Source organism: Moschus berezovskii, chromosome Y, assembly GCF_049115385.1.
Source record: "Moschus berezovskii isolate FMDL1 chromosome Y, NW_MosBer_1.0, whole genome shotgun sequence".
Classification (NCBI taxonomy): Eukaryota; Metazoa; Chordata; class Mammalia; order Artiodactyla; family Moschidae; genus Moschus; species Moschus berezovskii.
The window spans coordinates 7,153,244-7,170,113 of NC_142489.1; the positions used below are offsets into that span (position 1 = coordinate 7,153,244).

The 16,870-nt window shown below is 40.7% G+C and overlaps 1 protein-coding gene across 1 annotated transcript; it reads left to right on the forward strand.

The window, feature by feature from the left end:
* Positions 1-10,187: 10,187 nt before the first annotated feature.
* LOC148773045 (allergen Bos d 2-like) lies at positions 10,188-15,004 on the forward strand. The gene is made up of 6 exons (XM_088834475.1): positions 10,188-10,332; positions 10,877-11,016; positions 11,210-11,280; positions 12,586-12,693; positions 14,703-14,804; positions 14,968-15,004. Exons 1-6 carry the CDS (start codon positions 10,252-10,254, stop codon positions 14,982-14,984), a joined length of 519 nt encoding a protein of 172 aa, XP_088690601.1. The 5' UTR covers positions 10,188-10,251; the 3' UTR covers positions 14,985-15,004.
* The last annotated feature ends 1,866 nt before the right edge of the window (positions 15,005-16,870 follow it).

Here is a 16,870-nt window from a genome sequence, read left to right on the forward strand (position 1 = left end):
GCCAGCAATGGGGGAAAGATATTGCCACATCTCTATCTGAAAAGGGACTCATATCCAGAATATCTTAAAAACCCTACAAACTTAATAAAAAATAAAACCTTAATGCACTCAGGAAGGAACAAATGACTTTCAGAGACACTTCACAAAGAGAATTGACAAATGGCAATCACCCCTCTTTATTCATCCAGGAAATGGAAATTACAACTGTAACCGCATTCCATCACACACATTATAATATCTAAACTGAGCAAAACTGAGCACACTGAATGCTGGCAAGGATGGCGCAATGGCAATTCTCATCTCCTGTTGACAGGATTCAAGAATCAGAAGGCACTGAGATCCACCAGTTCCACCCATAAGTGACAACCCAGCAGATGAGACAGCATAGTTCCTTAGAAAAACTTGTCTATGAACATGTATCCATCAACACTGCAAAGGAGAAAAATGGGACATACCCTGAAGATACTACGCAGGGCCAATGGGAATAGATCTACAAAAAATATAGATATATACTCAAATGAATATGCTGAGGGAAATATGCCAGAAACACACACACACAGATTCAATGTTTGAAAAATTCTAAAGAATACCAATTAGTCATCTATTGTGCCAGAAAACTGAGGAGTGGGTTCCCAAGTCTGGGCTGGGGGAGGTGGTTGAAAATGGCAGGAGTAGGTACGACCAGGGAGCCCAAGGATAGTTTTGAAGCTGACAGATATACTCAGATACTAACCGGGGAAAAGTTTTCACAGTTCTCTTCATCCAAAGTTTATCAACTGTACAATCTGAAATAGGTGGGTTTTTGTTGTGTATCAGTTACATCTCAACCAAGAGTTTTAAAATCTCTTCTTTCTGTTCAGCTATAGAGTTCAGTTCAGTAAAACAGGTCTAGTTCAGTTTCCGTATTTTATGGCTCCAATCTTGGATCCATGCATTTACTTTTTGACTGTGTGGATCACATCAAACTGTGGAGAATCCAGAAAGAGATGGGAATACCAGACTACCCGAGCTGCCCCTTGAGTAACCTGTATGCATGTCAGGAAGCAACACTTAGAACTGGACATGGAACAACAGACTGGTTCCAAATAGGAAAAGGAGTACGTCAAGGCTGTATATTGTCACCCTGCTTATTTAACTTATATGCAGAGTACATCATGAGGAACACTGGGCTGGAAGAAGCACAAGCTGGAATCAAGACTGGCAGGAGAAGTATCAATAACCTCAGATATGCAGATGACACCACCCTTATGGCAGAAAGTGAAGAGGAACTCAAAGGCCTCTTGATGAAAGTGAAAGAGGAGAGTGAAAATGGCTTAAAACTCAACAGTCAGAAAACAAAGACCTCGGCATCTGGTCCCATCACTTCATGGCAAACAGATGGTGAAACAGTGAACACACTGGCATACTTTATTTTTTTGGGCTCCAAAATCACTGCAGATGGTGACTGCAGCCATGAAATTAAAAGACGCTTACTCCTTGGAAGGAAAGCTATGACCAACCTAGACGGCATATTAAAAAACAGAGACATTACTTTGCCAACAATGGTCCATCTAGTCAAGGCTATGGTTTTTCCAGTAGTCACGTACGTATGTGGAAATGGCACCCCACGCCACTATACTTGCCTGGAAATTTCAACGGACAGAGGAATCTGGGAAGCTATAGTCCATACTGTCCCAGAAGAGTGGGAACAACATAAGGAGAAATCCACAACAAATGTATAAATGAATCAGTTTGCTCTATACCTGAAACTAACACAACGTTGAACATCAACTACGTCTCAATAAAAATCTATTTTAACAAAGAATGGGATGACAAAACTCTTCACCATGCCAAACATCAAAGGCGTGTGCTTCCTTAGTCTTTGGATTAGAATATTCTAAACACTGACATCGGTCTAGAATCCACAGTGAGATGCTTTAGGGACAATGGAGGTGGTGTGAAGCCCTGAGCTGTGAGTTATGATGATCACTGGGGAATCCCACTGTGAATGAATGACCTTGCAGCCACAACACATTCATGATGATAAATGATATTACAGAACATGTAAGTGGCACGGGTTACTTAGCATACAGTCTCCTACAACTAAGAGCTGTGAATACATAACTTAGTAACTCTCAACATCAGACCTGATACCAGGCTGCTCACAGCTAGTTTCTCCAGGTGGGTAATTCCATGGAACCCCCAGGGATACACACACAGGGAAATTTCTGTGACATGGGTCTTGTAGGAAAATTTCTCCACTGCTTCCATCAGCAACTGGTTCTACTTTTTCTTTCATGCTCTAGCCAATATCATATTAATAATAATCAGCTCAACAATGTTTTACTTTTTTTTATGCTTAAAGAAAAAAAAAAATGAAGAATACGACAAGCATCAAAGCACTAATATGTCCTAACCAACCATATGAAGATAGTAGACCTTTTCCTTGAAATCAGCATTTCTTCTCTCCCAGGAAATCATGATCCTGAGCCCAAGGCTTCCCAACTATGAATATCCTCTGCTCCAGCTGATGTTACTAAATTCCTACATTGTCCAATAAACTGATTAATGCACATATTTGTAGTGAACAAAGGTTTTATATTTGCAAATACTCAAAACATGTAAATTCAACCATACAGAAAATCGAGGGTACAACGAAGGAGGAAATAACTCAGTTTAGGATGCATGGTGTGACTCCTCCAAATGTTTCTGCAAGATGAGAGAATAAACCACAGAAGATAGTTTTATATGATGATATAAGGTTCTGATCAGATGTCACATGAGAAATGGAATTGGTTAGTCAGATACCTTCAAATAGAATCTGAGCTGTACTAAGTGTGCCTGAAAACAACCCAACGATGGTGTTAAGTCGCATTCATCTGCTGTGGGGTTGCAGGAGGCGGTAAGAATGTTGCAGAATGCAGTCTTACATGGCTTCCAGGGGTCGCAGTGGTAAGAAAAATACACCTACCAATGCAGGAGACGCAAGCAACGCAGGTTCGATCCCTGGGTAGAGAAGATGCCCTAGAGGAAGAAGTGGAAATCCACTCCAGTATACTTTTTCAATCATTATTATTCATATATTTTGTTTATGCAATAGGTGTTGATGTGATCTTTTCTTTTTATTTATTTATTTATATTTTAGGCTAATTACTCTACATTATTGTGGCGGTTTTGCCAGGCATTCACATGATTCAGCCGTGGGTGTACATGTGTTCCCCAACATGAACCTCCTTACCACCTCCCTCCCCATCCTATCCCTTGGGGTCATCCCAGTGCAACAGCCCCGAGCACCCTGTATCATGCATCAAACCTGGAATGGCAATCTATTTCACATATGGTAATATATATGTTTTAATGCTATTCTCTCAAATCATCCCACCCTCGCCCTCTCCCACAGAGTCCAAAAGTCTGTTTTTACATATGTGTCTCTTTTGCTGCCTTGCATATAGGGTCATCATTACCATCTTTGTAAATTCCATATATATGTGTTAGTACACTGTATTGGTGGAGAAGGCAATGGCAAGCCACTCCAGTACTCTTGCCTAGAAAATCCCATGGATGGAGGAGCCTGGTAGGCTGCAGTCCGTGGGGTCGCTAAGGGTCGGACACGACTGAGCGACTTCACTTTCACACATTGGAGAAGGAAATGGCAGCCCACTCCAGTGTTCTTGCCTGGAGAATCCCAGGGACAGGGGAGCCTGGTGGGCTTCCGTCTATGGGGTCACACAGAGTCGGACACGACTGAAGTGACTTAGCAGCAGCAGCAGCAGCAGCAGCACACTGTATTGGTGTTTTTCTTTCTGACTTACTTCACTCTGTATTATAGGCTCCAGTTTCATCCATCTCATTAGAACTGATTCAAATGCATTCTTTTTAATGGCTGAGTAATACTCCATTGTGTATATGTACCAAAGCTTTCTTATCCATTCGTCTGCAGATTGACATCTAGGTTGCTTCCATGTCCTCACTATTGTAAACGATGCTGCGATGAAGATTGGAGTACCTGTGTCTCTTTCAATTCTGGTTTCCTCAGTATGTATGCCCAGAAGTGGGATTGCTGGGTCGTATGGCAGTTCTATTTCTAGTTTTTAAAGGAATCTCCACACTGTTCTCCATAGTGGCTGTACTAGTTTGCATTACCAGCAGCAGTGTAAGAGGGTTCCCTTTTCTCTGTACCCTCTCTAGCATTTATTGTTTGTAGACTTTTTGGTGGCAGCCATTCTGAGTGGCGTGAGATGGTACCTCATTGTTGTTTTGATTTGCATTTCTCTGATAATGAGTGATGTTGAGCAACTTTTCATGTGTTTGTTAGCCATCTGTATGTCTTCCTGGAGAAATGTCTGTTTAGTTCTTTGGCCCACTTTTTTATTTGGTCGTTTATTTTTCTGGAATTCAGCTGTAGGCGATGCTTGTATATCTTTGAAATTAATTCTTTGTCAGTTACCTCATTTGCTATTATTTTCTCCCCTTCTGAAGGTTATCTTTTCACCTTGCTTATAGTTTCCATCACTATGCAAAAGCTTTTAAGTTTAATTAGCTCCCATTTATTTTTGTTTTTATTTCCATTACTCTGGGAGGTGGGTCATAGAGGATCCTGCTATGATTTACGTCAGAGATTGTTTTGCCTATGTTTTCCTCTAGGAGTTTTATATTTTCTGGTCTTACATTTAGATCTTTAATCCATTTTGAGTTTATTTTTGTGTATGGTGTTAGGGAGTGTTCTAGTTTCATCCTTTTACAAGTGGTTGACCACTTTTCCCAACAACACTTGTTAAAGAGATTGTCTTTTCTCCATTGTATATTCTTGCCTCCTTTGTCAAAGATAAGGTGTCCATAGGTGTGTGGATTTATCTCTGGGCTTTCTATTTTGTTCCTTTGATCTATATTTCTGTCTTTTTGACAGTACCATACTGTCTTGATGAGTGTAGCTTTGTAGTAGAGCCTGAAGTCTGGCAGGTTGATTCCCCCAGTTCAATTCTTCTTTCTCAAAATTCCTTTGTCTATTCGAGGTTTTCTGTATTTCCATACAAATTGTGAAATTATTCATTCTAGTTCTCTGAAAAATACCATTGGTACCTTGATAGGGATTGCATTGAATCTATAGATTACTTTGAGTAGTTTACTCATTTTCACTATACTGAGTCTTCCGATCCGTGAACATGGTATATTTCTCCATCTATTTGTGTCATTTTTTATTTCTTTCATCAGTGTTTTATAGTTTTTTATACAAAGGTCTTTTGTTTCTTTAGGTAGATATATTCCTAAATATTTTACTCCTTTTGTTGCAATGGTGAATGGAGTTGTTTCCTTAATTTCTGTTTTTTCATTGTTAGTGTATAGGAATGCAAGGGATTTCTGCATGTTAATTTTATATCTTACAACTTTACTATATTCATTGATTAGCTCTAGTAATTTTCTGGTGGAGTCTTTAGGGTTTTCTATGTAGAGGATCATGTCATCTGCAAACAGTGAGAGTTTTACTTCTTTTCCAATCTGGATTCATTTTATTTCTTTTTCTGCTCTGATTTCTGTGGCTAAAACTTCCAAAACTATGTTGAATAGTAGTGGTGAGAGTGGGCATCCTTGTCTTGTTCCTGACTTTAGGGGAAATGTTTTCAATTTTATACCACTGAAGATGCTGTTTGCTGTGGGTTTGTCATATATAGTTTTTATTATGTTAAGGTATGTTCCTTCTATTCCTGCTTTCTGGAGGGTTTTTACCATAAATGGTTGTTGAATTTTGTCAAACGCTTTCTCTGCATCTATTGAGATAATCATATGGTTTTTATCTTTCCACGTGTTAATGTGTTGCATCACATTGATTGATTGGCACATATTGAAGAATCCTTGCATCCCTAAGATAAAACCCACTTGGTCATGATGTATGATCTTTTTAATATGTTGCTGGATTCTGTTTGCTACAATTTTGTTGAGGAGTTTTGCATCTATGTTCATCAGTGATATTGGCTTGTAGTTGTCTTTTTTGGTGGCATCTTTGTCTGGGTTTGGTATTAGGGGGATCATGGGCTCATAGAATGAGTTTGGAAGTTTACTTTCCCCTGCAATTTTTTGGAAGAGTTTGAGTAGAGTAAGTGTTAGCTCTTCTCTAAATATTTGGTAGAATTCAGCCATGAAGCCATCTGGACCTGGGCTTTTGTTTGTTCCCACTCTAGTACTCTTGCCTGAAGAATCCCACGGACAGAGGAACCTGGCGGGCTACAGTCCATGGATTTGCAAGCATCAGACACGATTTATCAACTGAGGACACACACACATACAACAGAAGTGTACAGTATTTACTAAAGAAAGGGCACGGGGTGTTTACAAAGCACGGGGTCTGTGGTGTCCGACTGGGGGGGCTACTCTCCAGCTCAAACCCCAGAAGCAGAGGTCTCACTGCTGATGCAGGTGCTGAGTTACCTAAAGTTCTGCATAAAAGTCCCTCATCAGACATTTTTCAAAGTAATAGTCATTGATCGGTGCCAACTGATGGCCAAAAGGAGCATCATGGGTACCCCATATGTCATGACACTGGACTAGAGAAAAGACCAGGAAAAATGTTGAAGGGAGATGGCAAAGATGAGGACATCTGAGACCACTCTGGAGACCTCTGGTAGATTCCTGAGGATGTGGAAGCCTGGGTTCACCTGAAAGGCTGTGGAGTTTTAGGAAAGTCAGAATAGGGCACTGGTCACGTACCCGGCCAGGGCTCATTGTAAGCTGCATGCACTTTGAATACATGTTCCAATAACACTCCGGTCTCCAAGGTCAAGATATTGGTGTCCGTTGACTCGAGCTGCTGACAGAAAATGGAAAAACGGCAGTTGACGAATAGGCTACACTCCCTTCATGGATCACTGCCTTGTGTGCTGAAGGGGCTGGCATAACTCAGGGAAGCTATGAGCCATTTCGTGTAGGGCCACCCGAGACAGGTGAGTCATAGTGAAGAATTCTGACAGAATGTGATCCACTGTAGGAGGGGAGTGGCCAACCAGTCCAGTATTCTTGGTGTGGGAACCCCACGAGCTGTGTAAAAGGGCAAACAGTTAGGACATTGAACATGAGCCCCCCAGGTTGGAAGGTGTCCTATATTGCCACTGGGGCAGTGCCAAGGACAGCTACTAATAGCCCCAGAAAGAATGAAGCTATACTCACGTAGGTCTTACCCAAGGAAGCCACCTACAACAAGAATTAAAACAAAGAAAGAACAAACTGAGCAGAGGGACTTCCCTAGGGCTCCAGTGGTTCAGAATCCACATGCCAATGCAGGGGACACAGACTGAATCTTGATCCTGGAAGATCCCACATGCTGTATGACAATAAAGGCCATGCACTACTTGAACTCTGCTATTGCTCCAAAGCCTGAACAAGAAAACCATCAAAATGACAAGCCCTCAGTTCATAACTAGCAAAAGGCAGAACATAGCAAGTAAGACCCAGTGTGTGTTGGAAAATTTTAAAAAAAGAAAAAAAAAAAACACCGTATCAGAAGTTATAAGAAGTGTGACCACTGAGATACTCCATTAAAATACTTTTAAAAATTCTCAGAGAAAGAGTTGCTGTTTGAATAATGAAAACAACGTTAGGAACCAGGCAGGAAATATGAACCATTAAAAAATAATGTCTAAAAAATTATTTTCAAGAATCTCTATCCAATGTTTCAAATCCTGGGGAAGAGGGATCTATGAGAGGTGGATCAAGTTTAAACCAGTGTGGATATATGAACTCTTAGAAGTGTGCAGGGAGTTAAGGAGCAGGAAGGTAGGGTCAAAGCAAAAATGTCACTGGTGATTTACATAAGACACAAGTGAACGAACACATCTCTTACTTTATCACATGTGTGTGTGTGTGTCTGTGTGTCTATGAGATAAAAACACTTAAAAGTTCTTCTCTAAGTGACTGACAGGTATATGCGCAATCCTATTTGTCATAGTCACCATGTTGTTCATTACATGTTTCTTTAAATCACAGGGGCTCCTTAGGTAATTATAACAAAATAGGAAAAAAACATAACAAACAAAAAACAAACAAACAAAAAAAAAAGCAGTAGAACTTAAGTCAATTAAACCCTTATGTTTGAAACTGAGTACCTGCTTATATTGAGAATTCTGCAGCCAGCATTTACTCACGGATTATTTCCTTTGGATCCAAAATGTAGCAAAACTAATCTCTTGCTCTTTCAGACACCCTTTGTGAAAATCAACAGAAATATCCACTGCTCTAATGATCCATAAATGGATGAAAATTCTATTTTCACAAGCTTGTGAACCATGAATGCTTTGGTTTTGACACGAACTTGTTGAAGGCCACTCATGGGATCTTCATGTTCTAGCTGTCTTTAACAGTGCCCAAAAAGAGAAGCAAGAATGGGAAAACACAAACCAAAACACAACCAAATCAGCTTGTTGGGAAGGGACAGGAATATACAGACAAGTAGATTTTGGATACAATTTCAAAGGAAATTCAGAAGAGAATAATAATCTTATAAGGAAAACTGTTGGAGAAATTGGGAATTCACATGACAAAAAAATATAAACAACTTCAACTTTCACTGCTCCACATTTTACAACTAACAAAGAGAAACTCATAGACGGGCATTTAAGACCCAAAGCAAGAAAGACTCTAGAGGTAAAACACAGGGGGACGCTCTGTGACCAAAGATTAGGCGGTTACTGATTAGAATCTACACCAAGCAGGATCCCACACTGGGAACAGAACATTAATAACCAAGCCTCAATCAAAATATTTACCTCTTTGAGGGACAACCTTAAGGGAACACAAGTGAAACCAGCGATGGGGGAAAAATATTCGCACGTCTCCATCTGAAAAGTGCCTCATATCCAGGAAAGGTAAAAAGCTACAAACTTCATAAAAAACAAATAATTCACACAGTAATGAACGAACAAGTTGCAGAGACACCTAACAAAGGAAATAGACAAATGGCAAATCCACCACTTTATTCATTGAGGAAATGGAAAATACTTTTGAAACTGGATACACTTACTTATTAAACTATCTGAAATGAAAACAACTGACCATACTGAGTCCTGGCAAGAATGGAGCAATGGAAATTCTCATCTCCTGTTGGCAGGAATCGAAAATCAAAAGGCACTGAGATTCAGCAGTTCAACCCCTAAGTCTCTACCCAGGAGATAAGATAACTCAGCTCCTTACAAAAACGTCTATGAACATGTATTTATTCTCCAACGCTGGAAGGGATAAAAATGGGGCATATCCTAATGATACTATGCAGGGGCAATGGGAAAGGAGTCTACAAAAATATACAGATGTTTAAAGCAATGGCACCCCACTCCACTACTCTTGCCTGGAAAATCCCATGGACGGAGCAGCCTGGTGGGCTGCAGTCCATGGGGTCGCTAAGAGTCGGACACTACTGAGCGACTTCACTTTCACTTTTGACTTCTCATGCTTTGGAGAAGGAAATGGCTACCCACTCCAGTGTTCTTGCCTGGAGGATCCCAGGGACGAGATCCCAGAGAGCCTGGTGGGCTGCCATCTATGGGGTCGCACAGAGTTGGACACGACTGAAGTGACTTAGCAGCAGCATTCAAACGAATATGCTGAGGGAAAGAAGTCAGTAACACACATACAAGGAGTGGAATAAGAGGTACAAAGTACTATGCATAAAATAAATAATATACAAAGACTATTTGAAAAATAATGACTGGAAAACATAGTGAATAAAAAAGCCAATATTTTATAACTCCAAAAGGACAAATAAAATTACCAATACCTATATGGTACACCTGTAATAAAAAAAAAATTGTACATCAACTATACTGCAATTTCGCTATTAAAAAAAATTGTACATCAACTATACTGCAATTTCACTATTAAAAAAAATTGTACATCAACTATACTGCAATTTCGCTATTAAAAAAAAAAAACCTATTAATCCCTCAGAGGAATTCCCTGATAACTGATTCCTGGTCTAGATATCATATATTTATCTTCTTAAACCAAAGATGACATCATTAGTTTTAGAAAATAAGCTTAAACAGACCTCTTCAATGTGAAAGAAATAACACAGGAGTTGTATAAGAAGCACAGAACGCCAAAATGCTCAGCTGCCAACCAGGATGTCAGAAGATTAAGTTTAGGTCACCATGTCCTTGTGATTAACCACTGTTTGATCAACATGTATTCCGCCAAGAGACATATGCTATAAAAATTGGAACCAACTCACATTCTCTCCAACAACTGGGGCATCCTCAGCTTGTCTAGAAGGAGCAACACGAGAGTCAGGAGATGAAGGTCCTATTGCTGAGTCTTATCCTTGTCCTTGTTTGTGCTGCCCAAGAAACTCCAGCTGAGATAGACCCCTCAAAGGTACCCAGAATGAGCTGATCTGCTAGAAGGTCTTGCCTGTTTGATTGTGTGTGTGTGTGAGCATGTGTGTGTGAAGTTGTGTTTGCATGTGACAGAGATATTCTTCTTTATATGTATGACCAGATTGTATACCTTCTGTGATCAACGTATCTACATGAATGTAATATCACCCTCTGTTTGTCTGTTCTTGGTATTTTTCATTTATCTTACTCATCTGTAGGTAAAACAAACAAACAAAGCCTAACAAGCTAACATTCAGAAAGATATGAACTGTCACGGTCTTAACTGTCATGGTTTTAGCTATTTCAAAAAAGTCTGAATTGTCTGCAAAAATTTCTGAATTCTACGCTTTGTGCTCCAATAGGAAAGATGGTTTCATGTCGTTTTATTCAGCAAGGCAGGGGGTGGAACTCCTCTCTGCTTAGTAAGATTCAATTTGCTTCTCTTCTGTGGTAAATGCAGAAGCAAAGGTCGTGCTGTGTATTTGGTGAGTAACCAACCAGAAAAAGAGATTGACTGACATTATAACGACCTTCCTTCTTAGGTTACAGGAGAGTGGCGCACCATTTATGCAGCCGCGGACAACAAGGAGAAGATTGTGGAAGGGGGCCCACTGAGGTGTTATAATCGCCACATTGAATGCGACGATGACTGCGAACACCTCTCCCTTGCATTTTATGTCAAGTAAGCACAGTTCTCCTCAACTGAGAACAAGGAGTCTGTGGGCTTCTAACAGGGGGTCCGGGCTCCAGTGTGCAGTTTGAGGCGTGAGTCACGGCTGTGAAGCTGGGTGTGTGAACGTTATTCACGGAAGGGCATCCTCAAGCCCTGGGGAGTGAATGGTGAGGAAGCAATGTCTTGTCTGATTGCTTTTCAGGATTGACGGGAGATGCCAGTTTTTCTCAGAAGAGCTAAAGAGACAAGAAGGAGGCGTTTACTTCATAGAATGTGAGTATTCCAGCTTCTCTGACGGGTTTTCTTCCCCAAACCAAAGAACGTGTTCAGAATGATCGTCTCCGTTTCATCCAAGACAGCTAAATGTCTGGACTGGTGAACTATTTCCTGTGCTCATGATGAATGCAACCCTGGAAAAGCCATTTAATTTTTCAGCAATCAATTCTGTCCCAAAACACCAGGATGAGGTCCACGGTTGGAATATGGCCATTCATGGTCTCTGAGCAAAAGCCCCAGAACATTGACTTCTCGTGTTTCCTGAGCATGGAGACAAGCAACTTCCTACTTAGGCTAATAATGACTCTTTCACAATTTTTCCTTTGACTTGACCTATATGATGAAATTTGTTTTGACTAAAGAAATTCTTTAAATATTAAAAGTTCCTCATTAGCAAGTTTAGTAAGTAGAACATGATTAACTTAAAGTCCAAAAATGGAAACAGCTAAAATAACAGCCAAAATTTCAATTAATTTTTACATAATTTGAAAGGGACTTTAGCATTTATTTCTATCTCTATAGCTTAAAATAAGGAGAAATAATTCTCAAATGTGAATATCAATACATAATTTGAAAGAGGCATTAACATAAATTTCTATCTCTGTAGTTGAAAACAACAGGAAATAATTCTCAAATATTAATATCAGTACTGTAAGATTCTATTCAGTGATCAAATGTCTGTATGTTTCATTTTCATAGGAAAAAAAAAATGTACAACAGAGCACTCTAATCTTGGTCTGATGCATTTAATTTCAACTGTGGACACAGAGCCACAGATTCTAATCTGCAACCATTTCAGATTATATATGTCCAACATTTTGCAATAGACTAATTTGTACTTCTTTTATTACCTCTTGTACTAGGAAATGACTCTGGATGATGTACTGACATTTAATATCACTCTTTTAAATTTTTGAATTCCTTTCTAACCATGATTGCAGCTGCAAACTAGGTTACAAAATTCTTGAAAATTTAACAGTCAGCTCTGGTGAGCTCTTATGAGATGGCTGAGGTTCAACACCTACTACAGTGGCAATAAACAACTGTTTATCATTCACACACTGCTCAATATAGAAGACTAGAAGTCTTTATCTTCAGGAGAAGGGGGTGTGGAGAAAGCTTTCCTAGTTCACTAGCTGTCTTAACTAGTTCTAACAGCACGTCACTAGAAATCTCAGTGAGATAGAGTTCACCATCCAAGGGAAGACTGATGATAGTATATGAAGAGTAAGTTGGGCTCAAATGAGAAGAAAAGAAGCTAATCATATTGAGGTTTGATTTTTTTTTTTCCCTCTGCCACAGTCGCGGGTGAAAATTATTTGCAAATCATTCATGTATCAGACAACATGCTGGTGTTTTATTATGAAAATGATGATGGAGAGAAGATCACAAAAATAACTGAAGGTTGCGGTACGTACTGTAGCTTACCCGGTCCAAAGCAGATGTGTTCATATGATCAGTGTTTTTACAGAAAGGAGAGAGGAACACACATAACTTATATTAGGGCCTGACTGGTGGCTCAGATGGGAGAGAACCCACCTGCAATGCGGGAGACCTGGGTTTGATTCCTGGGTTGGGAAGATCCCCTGGAGGAGGGAATGACAATGCACTCCAGTATTCTTGCCTGGAGAATCCCACGGACAGAGGAGCCTGGTGGTCTATGAGCAACTAAGCACAGCACCTTATATGAAGCACACTGGAACAGATGTGTGTTCACATGGAGAATTCAGACTTCATGTGATGTGAGTCAGGGAAATAGAAAGTCTGTCTGCTAGAAAAATGAGGACATGTATCCACTGGGGATTCTATCAAATGGTTTTTTATTAAAAAAAAAAAAAATGAGATACACTTATCCCAGAGATCCAAGGAAGTTTTTCAGGATGCTCCATAAGTTCCTCGCCAAGTATCACACAGATATAGTTGCTGGGTCCTGACACCAAAGTGAACCAAGGTTTAAATCTGAATTTAGAAAACTCACAGGTCCCGGCCATAACTGCATTCATCTCCATGACAAATGCTTTCTCCCTTGTCACAATCATAAAAGTACTGCCTGTACCTGAACCCAATGCTCTGCAAATACCACTGGATCACACTGAAGACTGCAGAGGCAGTGTGATCTGGAATGTCATTCATTCTGCCATCTGGCCAATCCCTTGGGTTTACTGCCACATCCCTTTATACCCTCTGATATTATATCCTCATTGAGGATGGGTGGGGATCGTGTCTGTTCTTTGAGGATGACAGAGAATGAGTTTTTTTTTCCTCAGGAGCATGTGTGATGTTGTTACCAAATGTGGGATCCTGCTGCCTGCCCTTCAAAAGGCAACTAAGAGGCCAGCTTCTTAGAAAGAGAAGTCTGCTTTCGTTCAGATGCAGACAACTGGGAGGAGAGTGGACTTCTGTCCAAAGGCTGACTGCCCCACCCCAAAACTGGCACACAGTGGGACAAGAGCTTTTATAGACAGAGTGAGGGGGCTCTTTGCAAGAACAGAAGTCAGCTCCAACAGTCATTTTGAAATCAGTCATCAGTGGTCTGACCAGTATCATCGTGGTTGTTTTAGGCACAGTTAATCGACAGTTCCAGGGTCCCTCTGTTCCCATCTCCTTGAAATCAATTCTCAGAACCATGACAGCTTATGCCATGGCTGCAGTCTGGTCATCCTGTGCTTAACCGGTCCATCAGGTGGGGGTTCAGTGTCTATAAGACAGCTCACAGGATATGACGCAGAACAGTATCTATTGCCCTTGGGGAGGGACTACAGGTCCTTGTCTTTGCTTCATGACTACATTATTATTATTTCATCTCCTTGGACAGCTTTCCTTTGCTTTATGACATTCGCAATTCTCTGATAAACTCACACGTTGACTAAAATCTTTCACAGACAAAAGGCAGGCTGAACATATCAGGTATGGGGCATGGAACATAAGGTCCTCCACCAACTCAGTGGGGTCAGTGTGCTTTTGAAAATTCCAAATCATTCCCCTCCTCCGTTCATTTCATGAGGGTTCATGAAATCCCCAGGGATGGAAGTCAAGATGCAGACAAAGTGGACAGGAAGCGTTAGAATTGGGGCAAATTCTGAGTCTCAGATTTGCCACGACCTTCTCTGATGTACCATGAGAAATTGCATCTCACTGGGGCATGCTTAAGCTCACAGCTGAATGATCTGTAGCTCACTCAGGAGTTGTGAGATCTGGTAACATGGTAACATGTTAACTGTGGATTCTACCCACATGTACACATCTGAACTCGGGCACGTCTGTAGAAAAGTACCTGGAGAGCAGGGTTTAGGTGATGGTGGAGGGCAGTGGCGTTGGTGAGACTTACCGATCACTACAGCTATGAGCCGGGTGGCACTCTATAACCTATGAAGGATTCTAATGCACACCTCTTCTGCCCTGTCTGCTATGAAATCCAGCCAGAGGAACCAGTTTCACTCAAGAAGAACTTCAGAAGTATCAGGAGCTGAACAGTGAAAGGGGGATTCCAAATGAAAATATAGATAATGTCATCGAAACAGGTAAAGCCCCAGACGATGACACGTATCTGAAATGAAAACACTTTACTGGACATTCAATTCAAAATGCCCGTTGGCACAGATATCTTTTTAAAAAGCTGTTATGAAATAATCCTTGGAAATAGAGGCATGTCAATGGTCATTCTTCCCCTTATTCTTTTCACAGACAACTGTCCTCCATAAGAACAGAGAACATCATCTGGGTGAGTAGAAACATAACAACACTGAGCTTTTTCTCAACAGGTTCACTCTTTGGGGGAGGAGGGTTTCACTGTTTTAAGAATGGGATACACATGCAATGGAATATTACTCAGCCATGGAAAAGAATGAAATAATGCCATTTGCAGCAATGTGGATGGACCTAGAGATGATCTTACTAAGTGAAGTAAGTCAGAAAGAGAAAGGCAAATATCATATGCCATCAATTCCATGTGGAATCTAAAATATGATGCCAATGAACCATTCATAAAACAGAAACAGACTCTCAAACACACACAAAATTAACGGTCACCAAAGGGGAAGCAGGCAAGGGGTACGTTAGAAGTTTGAGATGAGCAGATACACAGTAAAATATATAAAATAAAGAGCAAAGACATACTGGATAGCACAGAGAACTACACTCAATGTCTTGTAATAAGTTGTAAAGAAGAATCTAAAAGGTGTACATTTACATACACAAATGTATAACTGAGGCTTTGGAGGTAACTCAGTGCTCAAGAAGCTGCCTTCCAATGCAGGAGACACAGGAGACATGGGTTCTATCCATGAGTTGGGAAGATCCCTCGGAGTAGAAAATGGTAACCCACTCTAGTATTCTTGCCTGGAAAATCCAATGGACAGAGGAGTCTGTCAAGCTATCGTCCATAGGAAACAGTGGGAAATGACTTAGTGACTAAATAACAACAAGTGTATAAATAAATCACCTTGTTGAAAGTAAGGAAGTAACAAAACATTGCAAATCAAGGGCGTTTCAATAAAAACTAATTTATGCAAAGAATTGAATAACAAAACAGTCCACCTTGCCGGGCGGCAAAGGATGGGGCTTCCGTAAGTGTTCAGAGTTAAATGTCCAAACACAACACTGGTATAGACTCCACAGTGAGATGCTCTGGGGACAGAGGAGGAGGCTGTGTGAAGCCCTGAGCTTTGAGATATGAGGACCCCTGGTGAATCCCACTGTGAATGAAGGACCCTGCAGCCACAACACATTCATGATGATAAATAAGACTACAGAAGAGGTAAGCCGCACAGGTCACACAGTATACAGTCTCCTACGTCTCAGACCTCTGAATATATCACTAAGTGACTCTCAGCATAAGAGCTGATGCAGGACTGCTCACCGCTCGTTTCACCAAGTGGTAAGTCTATGCAAGCCCACACGGCCACACTCACAGAAGGACTTCTGTGAAAGTTTTAGGGACATTCCTCCACTGGTTCCACCATCCACTGCTTCTCTTTTCTCTTTCATGCTATGACCAACATCATGTTAATCCTAATCGGCTCAACAATGTGCTACTTTTTTTTTTTCATGTTTCAAGCAGAAAACAAAGTTAAGAATATGAGCAGCGTCACAGCACCAATCGGTCACAATCATCCGCGTGAAGATAATAGACCTTTTCATTGAAATCGCCATTTCTTCTCTCCCAGGAAGTCACGACCCATGACTTTCCTACTACGAACCTCCTGTGCTCCTGTTGATGTCACTGGATTCCTAAACTGATCAATAAACTGATTAATGCACAGATATGTCAGTGAGGGCATGTGCCATACCTCTAATGCACAAAGCATGTAAATCCAACTAGGTAGCAATTGAGTGCACAGTGAAGCAGGTGATAACCCTGTTTAGGACACATGGTGTGAATCCTGGAACTGTCTTGGTGAGAAGAGAGAATAAACCACAGATGGTAGCTTTAGAGTGCTTTCCCTGGATTGCAATAAAAACAACATGCAACAATAATACAGTGTCCACAGTGAACCTATTTAACAAAACAGAAATAGACTCTCGCAGACATAGAGATCAGACTTGTGGGTGCCAAGAGGCAGGGAAGGGATGGCGTGGGAGTTTGACA

Bases quoted from the DNA above. Each gene is read 5' to 3' on its own strand.
- LOC148773045 (XM_088834475.1), top strand. From the start codon at position 10,252: ATGAAGGTCCTATTGCTGAGTCTTATCCTTGTCCTTGTTTGTGCTGCC. The intron at 10,333-10,876 runs GTACCCAGAATG...CTTCCTTCTTAG, and splicing joins CTGAGATAGACCCCTCAAAG to GTTACAGGAGAGTGGCGCAC. The intron at 12,694-14,702 runs GTACGTACTGTA...TATGAAATCCAG, and splicing joins AAAAATAACTGAAGGTTGCG to CCAGAGGAACCAGTTTCACT.